The sequence below is a fragment of the Acanthisitta chloris genome, unplaced genomic scaffold, assembly GCF_000695815.1.
Source record: "Acanthisitta chloris isolate BGI_N310 unplaced genomic scaffold, ASM69581v1 scaffold3187, whole genome shotgun sequence".
Classification (NCBI taxonomy): Eukaryota; Metazoa; Chordata; class Aves; order Passeriformes; family Acanthisittidae; genus Acanthisitta; species Acanthisitta chloris.
In genome coordinates, this window is record NW_008684163.1 from 55,308 (window position 1) to 77,965 (window position 22,658).

The 22,658-nt window shown below is 39.4% G+C and overlaps 1 protein-coding gene across 1 annotated transcript in view; it reads left to right on the plus strand.

Moving 5' to 3' along the window:
- LOC103806509 (catenin delta-2) overlaps positions 1-22,658 on the plus strand; it is a gene marked incomplete at its 3' end in the record, with an annotated part of 121,878 nt that overhangs the window by 46,020 nt on the left and 53,200 nt on the right. The window contains exon 3 of the mRNA XM_009079211.1: positions 12,364-12,577. Within this exon, the coding sequence (XP_009077459.1) occupies positions 12,364-12,577 (214 nt within the window). The remainder of the gene's footprint in view (positions 1-12,363; positions 12,578-22,658) is intronic.

Genomic DNA, 22,658 nt, shown 5'->3' on the forward strand with positions numbered 1-22,658 from the left:
ACTGTTTGCGTCCTACTGTATCTGCCTTGCTGGAGATGAGAATGCTGGCTAAAGGCTTCTATCTTTTTCAGATTTGGGCAGCCAGACTAACCACATAGAAGAGAATTTTAGGCAATAAATTCGATTAGCCAAAAAATTCAGAAGGAGAGAGAAGAAAAAAATCAGTGTTATGAGTACAAGATGAATGCCTCCTGGCTACCTTGTGTTGTATGCAGCACATGCTGGAAGAGCATTGCACTGTGCTGTGAATCTCTCTCCACTGGTCTGAGGAAAGAATGTTGCAGTTGTATTAAAACATTTGCAAAAGCTGTATCTTTTGGATTTGAAAATCTTAGATGCTAGGGAGGGCAAGGTAATACATACTGAAAGACAGTGTCATTTGACATAAGCAGTATGATGTTCCCACATTTCGAAGGGGCAATAAATATATTTGCAGCTTTTTCAAGCAGTATAATGTTCTATCGTATTGCCATGGATTTCTCTCTTTTCATAACTCTCTTGCCAATTGCTTCTCTGATTTATTAGGCTGATGTGTGAACACAGAGGATTACTTCCCTATTGTAGAGCATATTTTCTTATTACTGTTCTCATCATCCAGCAAGCCATGCTAAGACTTTGCACACTATATATAGAAATAAAATAACCTAGATCAATATCAATATCTGTAATTTGATGCTTTCTCAACATACCTGTACTAAAAAGGTTGGCAGCGAAATGGTTTCAATGAGGTGAATTGTAGTCCTGATAAAAAGGCCTTGCCAAATGAAGCTTCTAAGGTAAAGACCATCAGTTGATCTTCAAAATGTGTTTAAAAATATGTAGAGATGGCTGTTACTAAGCTACCAAGAATGGTTGCAGCAGAAGGCACAGGTTTGTAGAGGCATAAGAACACCTAAGGTTCTAAAATTAAAATGCCTACATGTCTATCCAGCCACTGCAGAAAACTATTTGAAGTCTCTTGAACCAGTCATTAATCTAATCTAATTGTAAATCCGTAGCAATGCTGCTGAAGTCAGTCCTGCTCTTCCAGGGTTTACACTGGTATAACTCAGAGTATGACTCATACCACATAAGGGATAAAAGAAAAAAACCCAAAATATAAAAAAATTGCCCATTTTGAATGTCTGAAGTTTTGTACATTTTTTACTGGTTGTGTGTAGGATTCTCTCCTTCTCATCCTGGAAAAGTACTACTTACTGATGAATGACTGACATTTCTAAGGTTGCTATTTTGAAGAGACCTTGGTTGAGGCAGATATGGAAATGCAGTAGATCTGTGAGATACAGCTCGAAACGTTATTAGCTTTTTAATATCACGAAGAGATTTGATACATTCTTGCCATCTCATCTGTAAAAATAGAGACTATAATGCCCACTGTAAGGATCAATTAACATGTATAAATAATTAGTTGATGCAAAATTATCAATGACACAGCGGGTCCAAATCAGCCCCTTCTATGTGAGCTGTTGCTGAGGAATGGGTGGGCGTGCTGCCCACCTGTGTTGGCAGCACTGCTGGGTCTGGCTGTTTGCTTCACTAGGCATGGTTAACCAACCAAGGCCTTAGAGAAAGGGACGCACTCCTTACTCCACACACAGAACTATCACATGGTTTAGGGAGCGGGTTTTAGCAGTTTGAGTTTTTGTCAGAACTGCTACTTTGCTATTCTTATGTCCAGCTGCAACTGAAAAATTGCTGCAACTCACAAACTTTATAGAGTGGTAAGCAGAGTTTGTCCATTGGCAGTGAGGTGGCGCTATTTTTGATGGGTATTTTTCTTTTTTTCCATTTCTTTATGTTTTTTTGCATATTCTCCTGATTTAAAAAGATGTCTAGAGTTATGCTGAACAGCTGTTGGAAAGTATCATCTTAAGCTTGTTGGTTTATTGAAGGTTAAGTGTCAGGAAAGCAATAGAGATTGAAACAGAGAACGTTGCTGGGACCTTCTGTGAGTCTGTGTTCACGTGTCCTGGATGATGCGGGACGTTCTGTCTTACCCTCTTTCAATGAGTATAGGAAATTTAGGAAAAAAAATAGAGGAAAGTTGTGGATTATAGAAGGTAAAGAGAACCTGATCTAGACAAAGGGAAAAAAATATTCAAACCAGTACAAGTATATATATGTATACACACACACTTCCTATAATACATGCCTTTGTACATATATGATTTTGCATATTGAATTGTGAGTATTACAAAGTGCATGAGATACGAGACAGGTTTACATGTGCTGACTTATCCTTCATTTATAAAACTCATGTAAATGGGGAGATGGAGGAAAGATTTTGCAGTGCAGCTTTCTGCAGCACTGAAACTCTTAAATTGCAGATCATAGCCTGCCTTTGTGACCTTAGACAAATATTTTGATTTTATGTGCCTGAGTTTCTATTAGCAAAACTTCCTACCAAGGAGGGATGCTGTGAGAATGAGTTCTTTAGCTTTTGAGCTGGCTCCCCAAATGCTTCAACTCTAAGACAGAAAATTCTCATGTGGCTGAGATTCTTTGAAGGATAATACATCAGTGATAGGGAGAGAATACCTCTTGTTTAAATCACAGCAGAGTGTCCCGGGAGTAGAGGTCATCAGGGGGCAGTATGATGCTTGACATAATAAATTGTAAATGTATTTTTAATCTGAGAAGTGACATGTTGTTTATTCTGTGAGGCAAACTGAGGTTGCTACAGCAAGCTTTGTAAAAGGATCTTTTTGAATTTCCAATTAGAGCTGAAATGTCAGATAGAGTTGTTCTGTTATTTGGGCTTAAATGATTTTTTAAAAAAGGAATTTTCTGTGGTCTTATTGTTGACCCTCTTGTTCCTAGAAGGTATTTGTGTTCACATTGACTAAATCCCATTAATGATGTGCTTAACTAAATATAGTTAACTACACCATCAGAAATGTTCATCTAACACTGAGGTGATGTCCTCTATTGCTATTAGTATATTTTAAGTACTGACTTACAATGTTTCTCTACAAAACTGACTTTTCTTTACATTGAAAGGACTGAATTTTCTATATCCTGTTTAACTTCGCTAGGTATCTGGTTATAGGAATACTATGGTGCTTTTAGTGAAGTGTGTGTGTCAGTTCTCTTCACCAAAAGTAAACCTAATCATTCATTCTCAAATAGGTACTTAATTCTGTTTAAATACCAGAAAGTAAATGATCCAAACCCTTGGTGTTAATCATCATTTTTCATTTCATTTCAGACAGTACTAAATCAGTGCTTGAGTGATGCCAATGCCTTTGTATTCTAAATTAATTATTGCCAATGCCAAACCTTATTCAGTATCGTGGGCTTTTTTTTTTTACTCTTTTGAAAAGCAAAGATCCCTAATTAGAATCAAGTAGTTTCAGTACCTTCTAAGAGCTTTGGCTTGTGTGTATTTTACCTTATTTATGTGTGTTCCTCAGTGTTAGTTTGTAATACAGGTCAATGCCAATCCATTCATTTTAGAACATACTGCTTTTTAACAGTGGGATTGCAAATTGCTTTTCTAATGCCTTCACAGTCAGACAAGCACTTTAGGTCAGCTCTGTGCTTGCATTTAGAAGTGTTATTTGGAAGATCCTACTAGTCCTTGATGTTTAGAATAGGACACTTGTGTTGTCCTTCAGATGTAATGTTTTTTAAGAGTGTTAGGGTTAAGTGCTTTACAATTACAGGTAACTTAGAACTAGTAATGGATTTTTTTAGTAAGATATAATATCACACTAAAACCTTGATTTATAAGAGGTATAGCCTTCCTGCCAAGCATGAAAACCAAAGTGTGTCACAAAGCAGAATACATTAAGGCTTACTGACCGAGAAAGCAGCACATTTATTCATACCTTCTCAGGGCAATTTTAGAACATGATTTTGAGTCTCCTCCTGTTCAGAAGTATGTTCTTGAGTCTCTGTTAACCCCACACATAGATCCCAGGATCTAATGAGATCTCTTGAGAGACACAGGGAAAAACAAATCTGTAACCAGTAACAGAACTAAGATATCCAGTCCCCTAAGAAAAACTCGTGAGTATTGACCCTGTACTGTGCATCCTCACAACCATTCCACCAAACCCCTACCTAGTTTCTACAGACACAGAAAAAGATCCCCCTCCTTCTCTGCACAGTGCACACAGGGAACAACTGTCACTTAACTTCAAGCAGAACATTGTATATGTACTGGTGGTTTATTTTTTTTACTTTATGCCTGTGCACAGCTTTATGTTGTCTTTGTATCTGATCTAAAATGTCCTAATGTGAAAGCCATTCTTAAATGGGACATAGATCCAAACCCCTATTTATATTTCTTAAACAAATTAGACTTTGGAGTTAATGCAGCAATTTGCATAGCATTCTGCTCTATTTTCAGCTAAAATTGCTCAGCACTTTTTTAAACTTGTAGCAAATTACTTTGCTAATGAGACTAAATTACCCTATGATGTTAGAGGTAAATTTGTCTGTAATAAATCTCATGTGCATTTGCAATGTACAGATTTTGTGTTGTATACCTGCTGTTCCATAGGCACATCAGAAGAAATAGTGGAGAGGATTTAAAGCTTGAACCAGGACATTTGTCTTAAGAGACATTGTACTAAATACTATACCCATAGTCTGTTCTGATGGAGATTTATCTTCTCCCCTTCACATCCATTTTAAGTTTCAGGAATCAGCCCTCTGAAACTAGCTAGTAATGAGGCTGCCCATCTTCCAAACCCTTCTCTGAAAAATAGCTTTTTTCCTCTTAGATGAAAGTCAATTTAGTAATGTAAACAAGACAAAGATAAATAACACAGAGGATTTTTATTTGTTGTAAATACATCTAGAAATGTAATAATTTCATGTATACTCTATATAAATGACCAGTGCAGTCAAGTTGCTTTGTGGCATGTGGCCTCTTGGACTTTCCTGTAGTGCCCTGGCCTGTGCAGGCAGATGCTCTGCTCTGATGGTAAGCCTGAGAGGAGCAGGGTGGCTGCAGTCAAAGAATGTCTCACAAACACTACACTCTGCCACCACTTGAAATCGCTTGGTTTTAGTTCAGCTCACTTGTTGCTTCGCCTTTCAGCACCAGTGGAACACAATTGCTCAGAATTCATTCACATGTGAAATAGTAAGCACTTACTCTGCTAGTTAGAAAGCCAGCATCTAAAAACATTAAAATCAATCTAAACACCAATTATTACTGTTAATTTCCAGAAGCAGACTTGAATTGTCCTTTTAATTTGGTGTTTATTGGCTATATAACATCACCTATGCTAGCAGTCAGTTATTTTTTAGTTCTGTTCCATATGTAACTCTGTGGCATTAAAACTAATTCCACATGTTTAAACTCTTGTATTTTGATATATTGAAACATGCTTTCTTAATAATAGAAATGTCATAGAATAAGTGGCAGGTGATGCAATGTGTTACGTCAATTAAGCTGGCAATTAATATATATGATATGTAGGAAGACTTGATTGTTGTTAGATTTCCTTCACCTCCTTTGGATGAAGAGTTACTCAAAAGTGATTATTAAGAAAAATGTGGAAAGTAAGCATCTAACCATGAATTAATCTTTGAATTAGGACTGTGGAGCTATTAATAGTGGAACACTTAATGTCTTATTGGAAAGAGGAGATTGTGTTATTTTAAAAACACACTTTATCACTCTGTCAGTCTCTAGCAATTTTTGTCACCTATTCTTAATCCTCTTCTGTTTCCATTATATTTTACTTTGTAAGGCAGGGTAGTCAGAATTAAATGCAGAAAAGGATGTTCCAGTTATACCTACTGGCAAAATTTGAACAATATCGCAGATACCCACTTGCTGAGTATAAATAGAAGAGGAAGAGAGTTTTGGTTTTTATCACAGCAGTATTTTTAGGCTGTTTTGGAATACTTCATTATCTAACAGTCTTTGGCTAAACTGTTTAAAACTTGAAGCTTCAATTTTCTTCCTTTTCGTATCTCTATCTCTGATTTTTGCAGCCTTCCAAGGGATGGAAGAGGCAATTTCCATTATGCGGTGATTGAAAGAAAGGGGTTTGCTTCTTGTGCTGCTGGGAGGAGTATAATAATTTTCATTTCAAAATAGGGTTCAAAACCTCAGTAGCAGTCAAAACAGCTAACATCTGTTTACTTTTACTTTGCTTCTGCTGTTGCAAAGCCATAAGCAATAGCCAGATTCCAGGGCCAGTTTTCTCATAGCTCAATATGAAGAAAGGTCACTCACCTGTTATTTTGTAGAGTCTGGTCTCACTGGTATCTATCCTCTAGATCACGGTGTCTCTGATAGCTCTTTCCCACATCTCCTGCCCTGCTCATCAGTTATTCCAGCTCAAGGTCACTAGCGTTATGTCCATCCAGAATGTAGACCATCCTCACCCAGGAAAACTGTGAGGAATTAGGATTAAGAAGAAGATAAAACAGACTGCAGTGATTGAGCAAAGGGTTTGGCCAGACAATCATACTGAAGTGCAACTTATCTTTACATGCCCAGCCCCTTTCATCACACCCTTCTCTGTTTTCTCATGTTGTTCCACCCCATGCATTTGTATGTTCCCTTTCCCTTCCTTTTCCCTTCTGCTAAATATCCCATAAGTTTGATGCATTGCCACCATACCCCAGAATCATCAGCATACTCCTTCCCACAGGAACTGTGATGACCTTGTCATTCATTCCTCCTTGTGTGCCCACTTTACCACTTAGCAAACTTCATGCGGAATCTCTCCAAGCGTCGGAGTGGTTCCTTCAGCAGCCCACCAACCAGTGACATCCCAGACCTGTTTTTTGGTATTGTCTCTTGCACTGTAGGGTTTGTATATGTGAGTGTGTGTTATTACTTTTCATGTCTCATCTCCCTTTATATGCTGAACAACCATTGAGCAGATGTCCTCACAAAACAGGTGTCCTTACGTTCCAGGTATCTACATAACCTTCACACCCTACATTTCATTTTCTTCCACACATCCAACCAATCCATTGTATTGAATAGAATAGCAAGCTATCAAGCAATTCACATGCTAAAATCATACAGTAATTAAGTATATATACATTGTTTCAGACATATCATCAATGTATTATTGACTTGTTTAACCATCACATATGCTTCAGGCTGGTCATTTATAACTCCTGGTAGGTAAAGTGTCTAACAGTCTGCTGTTGTGGTAAACACCATTAAATCAAAGGTCAGCCTTAAAACTGATAAATTGCATTTCACAAAGGCTGTTGGCATGATGTATTCTAAGTGTCTTTATTGGCATCATAATTAGCATCTTCACTGCCTCCAACATGGACCTGAACCATTTCTCACATCCAAATTCACTTTTTATTTTCGTAGTGTGGATACAAACATATTCTCAGATGTAATACAGAAAAAAACTTCATCAAGGTGATGTGAGAATATTTTTATCAGTCTGTGTACTAGAGAGTTTGGTATTTTTCCAGTCCTGTCTGTGTTATGGCATCATGGGACTTGACCAGAACTTCTAACCAGCAAGTAGACAGTGACATCAATGACAGAGGGCCAACTTTAAAAGGAAAGTTTGAAAATGTCCTGAGAATACGTGATTCATCAGACAAAGGCAGCACTGTCCATGCTTCCATTCATATTTTTTCATGGCAAAATTTTTGTAGTCTGTGTTCTTTCAGTTATTTGATTGGCATAGATTCCTCGTTTATTAGTAAAACTCAACAGAATGAGTTCAAACATATGCGTTCTGGGATTCTTGGTCTTGACAGAGTTTTCCATCCACTCCATAATGCCACATGTGAAGGAACACAGCCTGGTTTATTTATTTAATAGCTCTCTGTGTCCTCTGAAGTCATGCACAAAATATTTCTAATGAGAAAAAAACCCAAAACCTTTTATAAATTAACAGTATCCATAGATTAAGAGACTGATGAGAAACAGCACAACACAGATTCACCCAGCATTAATATTTCCAGTGTGATCCTCTCTTTTTTGTTCAATTTTGAGAAATGATGGCATAAAAAGGGGGCTGTGCATTCAAGATATGGGCAAACTCAGCTGTGCTGCAGAGTTGAAGGTCAATCTTTTGACTTCAGAAGTGGCTATTTTGGGGTTAGTCTGTGTGAGAATAGGGCTGATCTGTATCTCCTGACAGCTTGGTACTCCTCTGTTTGTTTGTGGTAGACAAACAGACACTGGCATAGGCTATTTTTTTTTCTCCTAAATGTAATGAGGCAGCAGCCACTGATATGTCAATAAATATTATATTAAGAAACATTCTCTTCATCTTAAGTTAGTTGAGGGACCGAAGTATCTATCAAAAGTCCTTTGGGGGATTGGGATTTGATGCCCCATTGGTGCAAATTGCTGCTTATCCACCCATCCCAGTATTTTTGGCAGAGACACTTGGCAGTAGCACTGCTGAATTCACTGGAGCCGTGATTAACTTAACTCAACTGAGACCTGCCTCAGGAGACTCACTAGGTTGGAATTGTCCTCCAGGCTGTGGCTCTTAACTCCATAAAGGACTCGAGCAAATAATTTTATTTCCTTTGCCTCTGTTTCCACAAATTTAGATAGATTCTGATAACAACCATCACAGTCTCACAATTTGTCAGGCATAGTTAAACCTGCTGGAGGTATAGTTTTAAAGGGCTGTGTAGATATGTGATGGAAACACAAAGATGGGGTGAGATTTCTGGTGAACAGCGTTGTTGAACAACAATGCTGTTGAAAAAAAACAACCCCAAAAACAACAAAGCAAGACAGTAGTCCAGATAAAAACAGCATCAGAAACTAAGCTCCCAGCTGTGAACAATCAGCTTCATCTCTCCCTGCATGACACAGTTACTCTGCCAGGTATGTGAGCTTAGAAATTTAAAGAAAGTTTGCAAAATAAGTCTTGCTTTTCCCAGGTAAGAATAGGTTCTTTCCTCAGTAGAGTTTAAGAAATTTTGTCAAGTTATGTAAAGTGTTATGCAACATCCGCTTCATTTCTGTTGTATTGCCCATATTTTTTCCTGACAGAAACGCATTTAAAATTAATATTTAATGCCCTTGCTTTTAAGAAAGTATCTTTGATTCACTTCAGTCTGCTGCTGACTTCAGGTTCCTGGGAGAGGAGTAGCTGCATGAACTGAATATCAGTGTGCTGTCAGCTACCATGACTGAAAAGGGAAGGTGCAGCCTGGGAATGCTGGCTGAATGTGGCAGAACCACACATTTTCCCTTAGAAATGAGCAGAAGATAGCAAAACCTGTCACCTGAGAGCAGCCATAGGATAAATTGCTAAGAAGCATGAGATGCCACTTGGCTGTGTCCAAGAGGGAGAGTGGGGAAAAGAGCATAGGCACAGCATCCCTCTGAATGGAGGCAGAGCCCTTCAAGTCTTTAGATGAACTGTAGTACACAGAATTATTTTTGCTACAAAGTCATGCTTTTCTCATTCTTAATATTTTTTTATTTTTTTTAGCAGTGAAGCAATTAAAATCTTCATTCACCATATTGCACTTTAAAAATATAATTCACAAATATCAGCAGGCATGTTTTCATTCTGTCGTTCCTGATATTATTCATCACACCAGGCAACTCATGTATTTTTTAGCTGTATTCTTTCTTCTCTCAGATCTCGTTTCTTTTCAGAGGTTGAAGTGTGAAGCTCAGTGGTTGATTCACCTTTTGTAGAAGTGATGCATAAATTTTTGTTCCTAGTCTGTTCAGTAAATGTCATCGGTTTTGTCATGTAGGTGGCTCTTCATGTAGCATGCCTGGTTTTGAATATCTGGTTAGCAGGGGAAGCAAATGTATTTGAAGGCTAAATAGTGATGGATTGTAAACCCAAGCAAACAAAAAACCTCATCCCCCATCTCTCCCGGATAACTTGGTACATTTTTCCTGGCTCAGAAATGAGCTAATTGTTTCATTGCAAATCATCCTGTTCATACAGGAAAGTTTTGACCAGTTAGATATATTGCAGCACCTTTTCTCTTTGACCTGCTTTTCTGGTTTTCCAACTGGAAGATGTCATGGTTTCTGTGAGAAACAGAAGCATGGACTCTCAGAAAGATGAGTGAATTTTTCTGCCTGAAGCTGCATGAGTTTTACCAATGTCCATTCACATCTCTGTACTCTTCATGTAACATCGACCATTGTAGTCTTTGCAGTGACCTGCACATTGCTCAGAAAGTTGGACATGATATACTGATATAAACCCTATTTAGGGGAAAATATGGCAGCTTATCTTTAAACACTATCACTTTGGCATTTAGGCCAAAGCTGTGTTGTAACTGTATAGACATTGAAACATTTGATTTAACACTAATGTCTCGATATATACATTTTTAACTACAAAACTGCTCTATTTTTTGATCTTGCTGTTATTAAAACCTCAAGAGTATGCCACATAAACTGGTAGAAGAAGTAAACTTCTGGTTTAGCAGTGAGCAATTTCATAGAGCTCAATTTTGGAACCTCAAAGGCTGAATCATTTTTCAGGGTTGTTTTTGCAATGAATCATAGAATCACCATGATTGGAAAAGACCTATAAGATCATCAAGTCCAACCTTTAACCCAGCATGGCAAAGTCTACCACTAAGTGCCACATCTACACATCTTTTACCTATATGTCTTTTGCTGTCACCACTTCCCTGGGCAGTTTGTTCCAGTGCTTGACAACCCTTTTGGTGAAGAATTTTTTCTTAAGAACCAATCTAAACCTGCCCTGACACAACTTGAGGCCATTTGCTCTTGTCCTACTGCTTGTTACTTGGGAGCAGAGGCTGACCCCCTCCTGGCTTCTCCTGGTACCACCTCCTTTCATACAGTTGTAGAAAGCAATAAGGTTCCAGCCGAGCCTCCTTTTCTCCAGCCTAAACAACCCCAGTTTCCTCAGCCACTCCTCCTAAGACTTGTTCTCCAGACCCTTCACCTGCTTTGTTGCCCTTCTCCAGATGCTCTCCAACACTTCAGTGTCTTTCTTTGCAGTGAGGGGCCCAAAACTGAACATAGGATTTGAGGTGTGACCTTATCAGTACCAAGCACAGGTGAACAGTCACTTCTCTGGTCCTGCTGGTCACACTATTTCTGATACAGGCTAGGATGCCATTGGCCTTCTTGGCCACCTGGGCACACTGCTGACTTATGTTCCACTACCTGTTGACAGCTCCTTTTCTGATGATCATCTTTCCAGCCACTTTTCCCTAAGCCTGTAGCATTGCAGGCTGAAACATGGGATCCAGCACTTCACCTTGTGTATGTTTGTGTGAGATTCATAAATGCCACACATTCGTTGTACATAAAGATTTTTAAGTTACTAGATGAAGCACAAATTTCTAATAGATTTTACTGTACTTTGTTTAACCACTTCCTACTTTCAAGACTTGCTGCTGCAGAGCCCCAAGAACACATGCCCATGCAAGAACAGCTTCACAAATATTTCAAAACTTTTCTGTCTTAAATGTAAAATGATCAGCTGAAATGCCTGACTTGCTTTGGACCTTAGGCAACAACACATATGGGGAAACTTTGTGACAGAGATGTGTATATAACTTGCTTGAAGCTGAAGGATTGTACACCTTGGATGTTAGTTATGAATCAGTGTGGTTTCTTAAAATTAGACACAAGACTGGTTGCTGTCTGAAGAACAAAGAGCATCAGAGGATAATAAAGATATATTTGTTGGAAACATATTTTATAAATTGTTCTTCATATTCTTGACCTTCTTGATCATTCACCTCAAATATTTTTTGCTTTTCCTAGGATGGTATTTTATAAAAGATACTGCATTAGAAATTTATTTTGTAGGCCACCTTGTGTATGCATAGACTTCTGTTCCTACATCACTTAAGCATTTCCCTCAATCTTATTAGAACAAGCTTTCCATGATTTATTTGTCATCCTTGTCTTTATATTTGTGCAGACTCCCTCCTTTTCCTTTCATCTTCACTCATCCCAATTTTGTTGATATAACATCCTTACAGACTACAGTAGCTGCTTGCGTTCCTAGTAATTAAATGTAAAAGTCAGGACTCCTAAAAACTTTATGACATTAAGTGCTTTTTTTTTGTTTGCCATAGACTTGTGGTTTTTCCTCTAGCTTTTGATGTGTTACACTCTGAAGGAGCTGATGTTTCTCTAGTGCAGGAGAAACCCTGGCCAAGGCAAACTTTGATGAACCATGAGAAACCTTAATGAGGCAACACTCTTGACTAACTTTGCCTGCTTTTACAGAGGTTCAGGTTTGTCACTGTACAGTTATGTTACCACTGGAAAAATAATACAAGGAATCGAAGCAGTGTAATGTAGCAGCTTTGCACATCTTTGCTGGCCCACAGCCTGCATCAGCCACGGCTTAATTACATTGGATAGCATTTATAATACCAGTGTTCATTCCCTAACTATGTGATTATCACTTTGGCCTGTTTCAGATAAGAAGACAAGGCGGAATACAGTTACTGGTGGACCTATTGGACCATCGGATGACAGAAGTCCACCGTAGTGCCTGTGGAGCTTTGAGAAACTTGGTATATGGAAAGGCAAATGATGACAACAAAATTGCTCTGAAAAACTGTGGTGGTATCCCAGCATTAGTACGGTTACTCCGCAAGACTACAGATTTGGAAATCAGAGAACTGGTCACAGGTTTGAATCTTCCAATAATTTTTGTTCTAATTCTATATCGGACTCATAAGCACAGTGCATGCCACCTGCTCCATCCGTAACTATTTTATTGCCATCTTATTTTCCATAACAAAAAACTTTCAAGCCTTTTGGATATATATGTGAATAGCTTTCAGTATCATGCAGTTTACAGATGTAGGCATGGTTTACACCTATGGTTGCTGGTTCTCTTTGTTCTTGGCTAGCCATGAATGCTCTTTGGGAGATGTGGTAAGAATCCTCTGCTCTCTGTCCTCTCTGGTGTAGGGCTGCCCATGCAGAAGTTGTGTTTTACTGAATTTACTTAGAAGCTGTTGCTCATTCCTTTTATATCTCACTATATATAGTGAGAAGGAGGATTTGTTTGGGATTTCTTTACCTTTCTCAAGATTCTGATAGGAAAATGTGTTGGAGAGGTGGATGACATCATCTTCTGAAGCCTTTTTTCTGAAATTTGATAGCATGCTATGTGATTTGTTACACACAGAACATGCAGGTAGTGGCAGTCTATTTCTTTTCTTGATATAGTAAAATCTGGTCTTTTTAAGATTGTTTGGACCTTTTCCATTATGAAACTCAAGATGAGGAGGAGCAGGGGACAGTGTTCAGAAATATAGGAATGCTGTCAAACAGAACCAATCTGAAATGTTTGGAGTTTTTTCTCACCTTGCCCCTGAGCTATCCTATTTAATATGCAAAATGGAAGCTCGATGGAGGGGTTTTTAATTTTTCACTTTGTGATTTCATTCTATTTGATTGCTAATATCAATGTGGTGATTAATTTAATGCTACAAATAAAAAATATTTTCATTCTCCTATATTACAATGCCTGGATTTCCATTATGATTTTCCTACTAAAATATGTAAGAAAATTTCACATTTCTGTCATAAAAGCATCAGATTACACGTTATCGTCTATGCTTCAGCAGAAATTACTTACCCTTGTGCGTCAGGCCTCATTTAGGATACAATTGATAAGATTTTCATCCTTTGGTTGGCTCCAGGTTCCTTCCTTGAGTGTGCCTGAATAAATTGCATGGTGTTTATTAAATGTGGATTTTTATATTAAATTTTGTTTCTTAGTTACAACACTTACCTCCTACTTGTTAGTCAGGATTAATGGGCCATAGAAACTGGGTTACGTGAGCTCGGTTGGTGCCTCCTGCAGAGTGACAGAATTACTGACAGGTCTAATAAAGTGTAACCACTGCTTCAGATTCAACATACTTGTTTGTCTCTTGGTTATGTTGTTAGTGTCCTGGCTCCAGGGAGCGTTCTGCCTATTTATTCTGAGTAGTAAGTGGCAAACTGCTAATGAACATCAGCAGTACACCTCAGCAGCTGCAGTGGCACTTTCCATGCTGTCTGTAGATGGAACACATAATGTCATTAGGTCACGTAAAGAAAATATAGTGGACTATGATTTGCGTTCATTCCACTGCGCGGTATATTATTAAATTTCCCCAAATTCCTTCAGAAAGAAAGGATGAGTGTGCTAGCATGCCCTGAAAGTGTTAATACCAAGAGAAGTAGGTACAGACTATCAGTGTAGGCCAGTAACCTGCCTTTGTACAGATAGGTGCAACTCCCAGGGATGATGAACATCAGGAGTGCTCACATGTATGAAAGGGAAGCAAAGCAAGGTGGTGACCCTGAGGAATGGAATCAAAGTCAGTGGTATCTCCAGATTTTATTCCTGGGCCTGTTTTTGTATTGGGTTTTTTTGTTTGTTTTTAATAGGCAGTACATCCCAGAAGGCCACTGCTTGCCCTGGCTGTGTTTTGTGCCTTTCAGAATGTAAGTTACTGACCATGGCTTTCAAAATGCAAATCTGGTTGTGGTAGTGATTGACAAAGCTTCTTTCCAAACCTAAGCTCATAGCTGCAGCTCTCATCTTGCATCTCTTAGGAAACAGGCTCAAGTCACACTACTGAATCAGTTCTCCTTTGCTTGTTTGTGAAGTGTTGTAGTGTGACAGCGACCCCATCTCAATTCCTTCCTTCTGTCATTCCTGGAGAAGGAAAGGTAGTTCCTGCAGAATAGAATAGAATAAAATAATAGAACCATCAAGGTTGAAAGAGAGCTCATCAAGTCCAACCATCAACCCAGCACTACCACTGTAACCTCTAAACCATATCACCCAGCACCAGATCCAAATGCCTCTTAAACGCTTACCGGAGTGGTGACTCCCCCCCCTCCTTGGGCAACCTATTCCAGTGTCTGACCACCCTAACAATGAAATTGTTTTTCTCTAATATCTAGTGTGAGTTTCCGCTGTCTCAGTTTAAGGCCATTTCCTCTAGTCTTCTCACTGGCAGAAGAGACCAGCCCCCACCTCTCTACAACCTCCTTTCAAGTAGTTGTAGAGAGTGATGAGGTCACCACTGAGCCTTCTCTTCTCAAGACTAAACAAACCCAATTCCCTTAGCCCTTCCTCACACAATATGTTTTCTAGACCCTTTATTAGTGTCATTGCCCTTTGCTGGACACACTCAAGCACCTCGATGTCCTGTTTCAAGTGAGGAGCCCAAAACAGGATGCAGTACTCAAGGTGCAGCCACACCAGTGCCAAGTACACTTGATCACTTCCCTAGACCTATTGGATGAACTATTCTTGATACAGGCCAAGATGCCCCTTCGTGGCCACCTGTGCACACTGTTGGCTCATACTGAGCCAGCTGTCAACCAGTGCCCCCCAGTCCCTTTCTGACAAAACAAACTTGAGCCACTTCTCCCCCAGCCTGTAGTGCTGCATGGGGTTGTTGTGTTCCAAGTGCAGGACACGGCTCTTCCCGTTACTGAACCTCACGCCACTGTCCTTAGTCCATTGATTGAGTCTGTCCAAGTCTCTCTGTAGAGCCTCCCTACCCACAGGCAGATTGACAGTCTTACCCAACTTTGTGACATCTACAAACTTACTGAGGGTGCACTTGCCCCCCAGTCCCTTTCTGACAAACAACTCTTGAGCCACTTCTCCCCCAGCCTGTAGTGCTGCATGGGGTTGTTGTGTTCCAAGTGCAGGACACGGCTCTTCCCGTTACTGAACCTCACGCCACTGTCCTTAGTCCATTGATTGAGTCTGTCCAAGTCTCTCTGTAGAGCCTCCCTACCCACAGGCAGATTGACAGTCTTACCCAACTTTGTGACATCTACAAACTTACTGAGGGTGCACTTAATCCCCATGCCCAGATCATCAATAAAGATGTTAAACAGGACTGACCCCACGACTGAGCCCTAGGGAAGACCACAGCTCTCTCAGTAATGGAAGGATTTTACTGGGTGGCAGGCACAAGGGAAAATAAAAGAAGTTCCTCATTCTTTTCATTAACCTTCCTGAGCTGAGGTGGCAGGAAGGTAATTATTTCAGTAGTGCCACCATAGCCTGATGGAGATACAGAGAAAATACTAGCAAATGTCTGTTTTAGGAGTAAGCATATTACCTTGAGCCTTTCCATCTCATATTCATTGTGCATCATGTCTACATAAAAGTTGCTCTTATGTTTTACTTTTAGAGAGGACACAAAAGTTCTGCCTTAGGAATTCATACAGACTGACATTGCTGTCCCTAAATACTCCTCCAGCATTTGTCCTCCAAGCACTTTTCTTATGTGGGGAAGTGTCATTATCTCCGTTGTACAGATGGGGAGCTGAGCCTATCAAGTGTAAATGACCTGTCCAGAAATCTGGCAAGACAACTATGTGAATCACTCTGAGTAGGCACTCAGCTGCAAGGGAAGAAATATGGGCAGGAAAGGTTATTTAGCAGCTCAATTTGTCTGGCAGTAGTGAAGCATTCAATGCCTGCCCCAAGTACCATGAAGCATTCACCCGCCAGAGTGAAAGTTCTGATATTAGTTCCTTTCTCAAACATGCACATTTTCTTCCTTCTTGTTGCTTCTCTCTAAGGAGATTATAATTTCAATTTCTGGCTATCAGAAGACTGGTTTTGAAAAGGCACTTAAACCTGCAGACCAACTTTCTATCCCAGCAGCTCCTTGCTTGTCAGGATTGCCTTCAGCACCATTTGGGCTATTCCTCTTTTCCAGAGATTTCTTACTGCCATAATCTCTCCAAAACAGAGTTTTTCACTTTTTCCTTTATCTCATTTTCCTCCTCCTCAGTAGCAGAGGTCTCAGGCTAGTATTGGAAAATGTCACCATGCTCAAATTTTTGGAGTGCTCAAATTTTTGGACTGCACAAACTTAACCTTATAGCAAGCATCAGAGCTTGTGGAGCAAATGGTTTCGGTGCAGGCTCCCATGTAGAAGCCATGAAGGAAGTGTGCTGCCTGGCTGTTATGAAATTAAAGAGTGATAAGGCCCAGGAAATGCTTCCTAAGATATGGAAGGATTACTCTTACAGAAACACTTCCATAGTCACAGGTTCTTGCTAGAAGAACCTGAATAAACTGAGGTTTTCCAACAAATACATACATTTTTGCAGAAGTGTAGTACCCTGCTAGAAACAGAGATGTTGTCATGGCCTACAGCCTCTGGTAATTTTTAGGGACTCGAGGAGAATCTGAGTTACAATATCTTCTTTCATGTAGGTCTGTAAATGAAAAGAAATAGGTGTAAGCTGGATGCACCACACTTAATTTAGCCATCTTGTCACCCCAGCATTGTGCTACGAGTCTCCACAGTAGCTTCTGTTAATGAGAAAAAAAAGAAAAGCCTTCTATTTTAAAATAATTGAATGTTAACACTTTTCTAATAAATATAAATAGCCAAGAACACAGTACAAAATTAGCACAGATCCTGCAGATGGTAGAAAGAAATGTTTTCACTTGGTAATAATGACAATGAGTAACTGATTTCTGATTCTCTTGCCTTTCCCAAGTTAATTATGAACCCTTCCATAAAGTTCTATTTTAGCATTCTTTCTATTTGTTTTACTGTCAGGGAAAAAAATACCACATGAAAAATGTGACACGTTAGCAAGGAATCCCATGGATGCCTTGTGGAGAGGTGAGGTCAAGCACCTGTTGTTAGATCCCTTCCAACCCAGGCCATTCTGTGATTCTGTGATTTAGCCTACACTTGTTCCTTGTTCCGCCAGCTCCATTGGATAACTGGATACCTGTCTTAGATAAAATTATTTGAACTGCTATTCTTCTCATTTTTGACAAAGTCCATCACAACTAGAAACACAGTTTCTGCCTATGAACAATATGCTAGATGAATTTGAAACAACTGCATTTAAAGAGGGCCTTTATCTGACTGTATCCCCTGTTTTCAAAGTGTATATATGATTTCTGATTGAAAGGTAAAAGTGGATAATCCACTTTTAGCAAGCACATGATGATAAAGAGCTATAGCTGTGAATAATATCTAGAGAAATTGATTTTCCTGTGTTAGCAGCCACCCTCCTGATTATTTTGGTTGACAATAAAGTGTTGGAGATTTGCCTATTGTCTACTGAAATATATAAATTATAAAAATTAACACATTTACCAAAAAAAAATCTAAAAAAGCATAACCTATCTGACACTATACAGATATACTATATGTGGATAGGTAGATACAGGCTCTGGGTATTTCACTCACATTTTTATTTACTGAATCAAAAAGCATATATTCTATTCCTGCAATATCTTATAAGTTGCTTTGTACAAAATGTTCCTTTCAAAGAAGCACTAGTTGTTCAAGTGTCTTTGGCCCACAGTCAGGTTGGACAGGAAAAAAATTTTATTTGCTTCCCAGATTTTGGATTCCAATATTCATTAGTGTTGTCTTTAATTTCAGCTTTGGCCAGTTTGTGTTTTGGCTTGGTTGGTCCTCTGTTGTCACCCCATGTTATACAACATTATTATGTAGTTGTTTTACATTTCTGTTCCAGTTTTAGTAGATGCCATATGTTTATAATGAAGCATTTATAACCCTATTGGTAGTCTATCAGAGTTACTGAAAGCAGTTACATGTTGTCCAGCTTATATCTATCGGGTTTGACCTAACCATTGCAGGTAAAACCTCCTTTTGATTACATACTGCTTAGTAGCATGTACATAAATTACTGGCAGATGGGTCAAGACGTTCCAGAAGGTCCCTCTGAGTCTTGTATGTGTCTTTGCTAATCTGTGTAGTTGTGAGTTAGTGAGTCTGCAGTGATGTGTAAAGCACATTTAAAGGAGTATTCTGTTTAAATGGACCTTTTGGCTTACTTCAGTTGAAGATTTGGTTTCATTTTTTTTACATAATTCTGGCCAGTTCTTTAGAATTTTAAACCTCCTAGAACAATGGCGATTCTTCTGTATGGGGTTCCCAGAGTAAAAATCACAGACCTGCAGTTGTTTCCTATTTGCGATGTTATATTATAATTGGACTTTGTAAGTAATTACACTTGTGATTTTTCGTATAGTAAGTCATACTTAACAATATAGTGGCAAAGGGTTGACTATGTAGTACTTAGGATCTTGAAGCAGTTTATCAATTTAATAATTTTCTGCAAAAGTGCCCTTGACATTAGCTTAGTTACTGGAGTGTGTAAACACAGATGTGAAATTTTATTGTGATATAAACATTCATTTAGAGGTGGCACCTATTCGTAACCCTGTTGCTCTCTGGAAATTTGATTTGAAAATGAGTAAAGGCTGTTTTATCCCACTCTGAGGCAACCTACCCACAGGCTTAAGTAACGAAGAATCAAACTCTTCCATGAGTTGCATTCTGGTAGTATTTTGTCTTGATGTAATTCTTAAAATCTCTAGTATATCCCTTTCCTTTGCAGGGTTATAGTAGATGTTGTTCCAGTATCGATTATATTAAATATCCTGTTTTTTGAATTGCATTCAGGTTTCGTAATGGAGCAATGCAAGTATAAGGAAGCCTGGCCAGTGAAAGGCCTAATTAATTAGCAGCTTTTGATATGTAATATAAAAAGATAGGTAGGAAGATAAATGTATACACTGGAAGCAACAAGAGGATTTCAGTATTACATTAACTGAAAATAAGATTATGAAGACATAATATGTTTTATGTTCAGATACATATGCTGGCTATTACAAACTTTTCAGACAGCATGAAGAACCATCTATGTGTTCAAATTTTCACGATGGCATAACCACAGTAAGACTGCTGCTACAAGGCTGATGTAACTTTGGTTCAGTATATGCCCAGCTAAGAGAATAAGTCTGCCAAATATTGTTTGGGGTTCATAACGTTATGTAGTTAAAGAAAACGGAGACATGGGATAAATGCAGAAAGTACAAATGCCTCTTAAGATGCAGCTCTGTGCATTAGCTTCTCCTTCCCCTCCAGCACCTAATCACTATCTGATACTCCAAAAGTGAAGGAAATTAGGGAGGTTACATGTCGAGATAGATAACTGCTAGCGCAGAACACAGCTTTCAAAAGCACTTGTTTTGATTTTGGCAGGAAAATAAGTTCATTCATTTCTTACTGTGGTGGGTTTGACCCCAGCTGAAAGCCAGGCACCCACCAAAGCCACTCCATCACTCCCCTCTGCAACTGGACAGGGGAGAGAAAATATAATGAAAGTTCATGAATTGAGATAAGAATGGGAAGAGATCACTTGCGCATTACTGTCATGGGCAAAACAGAACTTGCGCATTACTGTCATGGGCAAAACAGACTTGACTTGCAGATATTAGTTGAATTTATTACCAATTAGAATCGGAGCAGAGTGATGGGAAGTGAAATAAATATTAACTAACACTCACCCCAGCCCTCCCTCCTTCCCAGGCTTTACCTCCTCCCCGCCAGTGGCACCGGGAGACAAGGAATGGGGGTTATAGTCAGTTCATCACACATCATTTCTGCTGCTGCTCAGGGAGCGGAGTCCTTCCCCTGCTCCAGCATGGGGTCTCTCTCACAGGTGACAGTTCTCCATGAACTTCTCCAGCAGGAGTCCTTCCCGTGGGCTACAGTGCTTCACAAACTGCCTCAGTGTGGATCACTCTTCCATGGGGTGCAGTTGTTCAAGAAGAGCCTTCTTCAGCATGGGTTCCCACAGGGTCACAAGTTCTCCCTGGAAACCTGCTCTAGCATGGGCTCCTCTCTCCATGGGTTGCTGGGTCCCTGCCAGGAGCCTGCTCCAGCACAGGCTTCCCACTGGGTCACAGCCTCCTTTCAGGCAACAGCCTACTCTGGCACGGGTCTCCTTCACAGGCTGTAGGTGGATCTCTGCACACCCACTGACCTCCATGGGCCGCAGGGGCACAGCTGCTTCACCATGGTCTGCACCACAGGCTGCAGAGAGATCTCCAGCACCTGGAGCACACCCTACTCCTCCTTCTCACTGACCTTAATGTCTGCATAGTTGTTCCTCTCACATATTCTCACTCCTCTCTGTCTGCAATTACATCTGCACAATGACTTTTTTTTTCTTTTCCTTAAATCTGTTGTCAGAGTTATTACTGCCATCACTGTCTGGCTCAGCCCTGGCCCATGGCAAGTCCATCCTGAAGCCACTGGCATTGGCTGTTGGACATGGGAGAAACTTCTAGCAGCTTCCCACAGGAAGGAACCCCTATAGCCCCCTGCTACCAAAACCTGACCATACAAACCTAATACATTTGCTTGGTGTCTACTCTGCACATAAGCACATTGTCTGCAATAACTTTAAACGAGTGTTTCAAGAAAATTACCAAGCACAGAGGCAGATGACTTACAGGCTTTAAGCTTAATTATTATTTAAGTAAGAGATTTAGGGTAACATTCACAAATTTCAAATCTACTTGCTTAGGCACTAAAATTTGCTTGTATGTTTTAAATGCTTTTCATTCAAAATGGAGATTTGAAGGGTATTAGCTCTAATAAATCTTTCCTACTCTTTCTTTAAATGGATGTATTTGCAAGTACAATATCCTACCACAATCAATTTTAAAAGTTGATTAAATCTTTTGAACTAAATTACTTCTAATTAGGTGTTTTAAATAAAAGTTGTTTTCAACATTAACGAGATTATTTGTGTGCTGAAAATTCCTATCTATTTACTCTGGATCGAAGCCAATGGCTTCAGTATTTCTTTCTTCAAGTACAAAAGCCGTTTCAGTTCCCAGAGGCTACATAATAGTTTGACTGCCTCCTTTTGCTTGAAATACTGTGAAGCAAGGTATTCTTCAACCTCCGCCCTGAGTTTCGTGAACCAGTGAGAATTTCATACAAAATGCCAAACTCCATCAAATCCCCTGCAAGTCTCAGATTGCTGTAAAAACATGCATTTCATCTCACAGCCCAAACTTTGCATAGGCTAGTTTATGGTTCCTTGCTGTTACATGTAAAAACTTGTCATAGGGAAAAAATTAAAACAAGGATTTGTTGAACTCAGGAAAACTACTTGTCACTGCCACCTTGATAAAATTAAACTTATGCCTCACCATTATCAAAGCTAAGCAAAAGCAAAACAAATGAAGCCACCTGGTCTGTAGTCTGCATGAGTTATTCAAGCTGAAGGTCCAAGTGCCCCAATACAACTTCAAGCAACTCAACTTCACCAAGGCAGTACAAACCCTTTGGGCTGTTACTGGCAATGGCAGCGTTAGTGAGCTCATATGGCTACTTTGTTTTTCCACCCCAGTCATCAGTTACCACAAGGCTTTAAAGAGAGTCTCCGGAAATTGCTACTGCATCATCATAATTTTCAGAAAATACTTAAAATATCTATTTGTACTTCTCCAGAGTAACAAGGTGACATCTCATAGCCAGTGGATGTGCTGCAGCAAAGCACAGCCATGTAAGGAGGAGTGCTGTTGTCCTTAACAGTATGATTCTACAGTGTGGGAAAGTTCAAATTTTAGATTTTAGCATCACCTACTGACAATATTTCCATCATTTCTAGAAATCTGGAAGTGATATCCAAACAAATTCAAAGCAACAATTAACTGGCATTTTATAGAGTCTTCCTGTGAACCCGTTGTGGAACCCTTCACTCACCAAATCTTTGTAGCCATTTTCCCTGCAAACCAGGAAGGTACAAGTCTGTGCCATACATTGTTGGGAAACTGATTTCCTACCTATAAGCTACCACATCTTCTAGAATTTCTGGAGTCATTCAAAACACGTCCTATTTATAGTTGATATGTAACAGCAAATCTAAAAGTAAT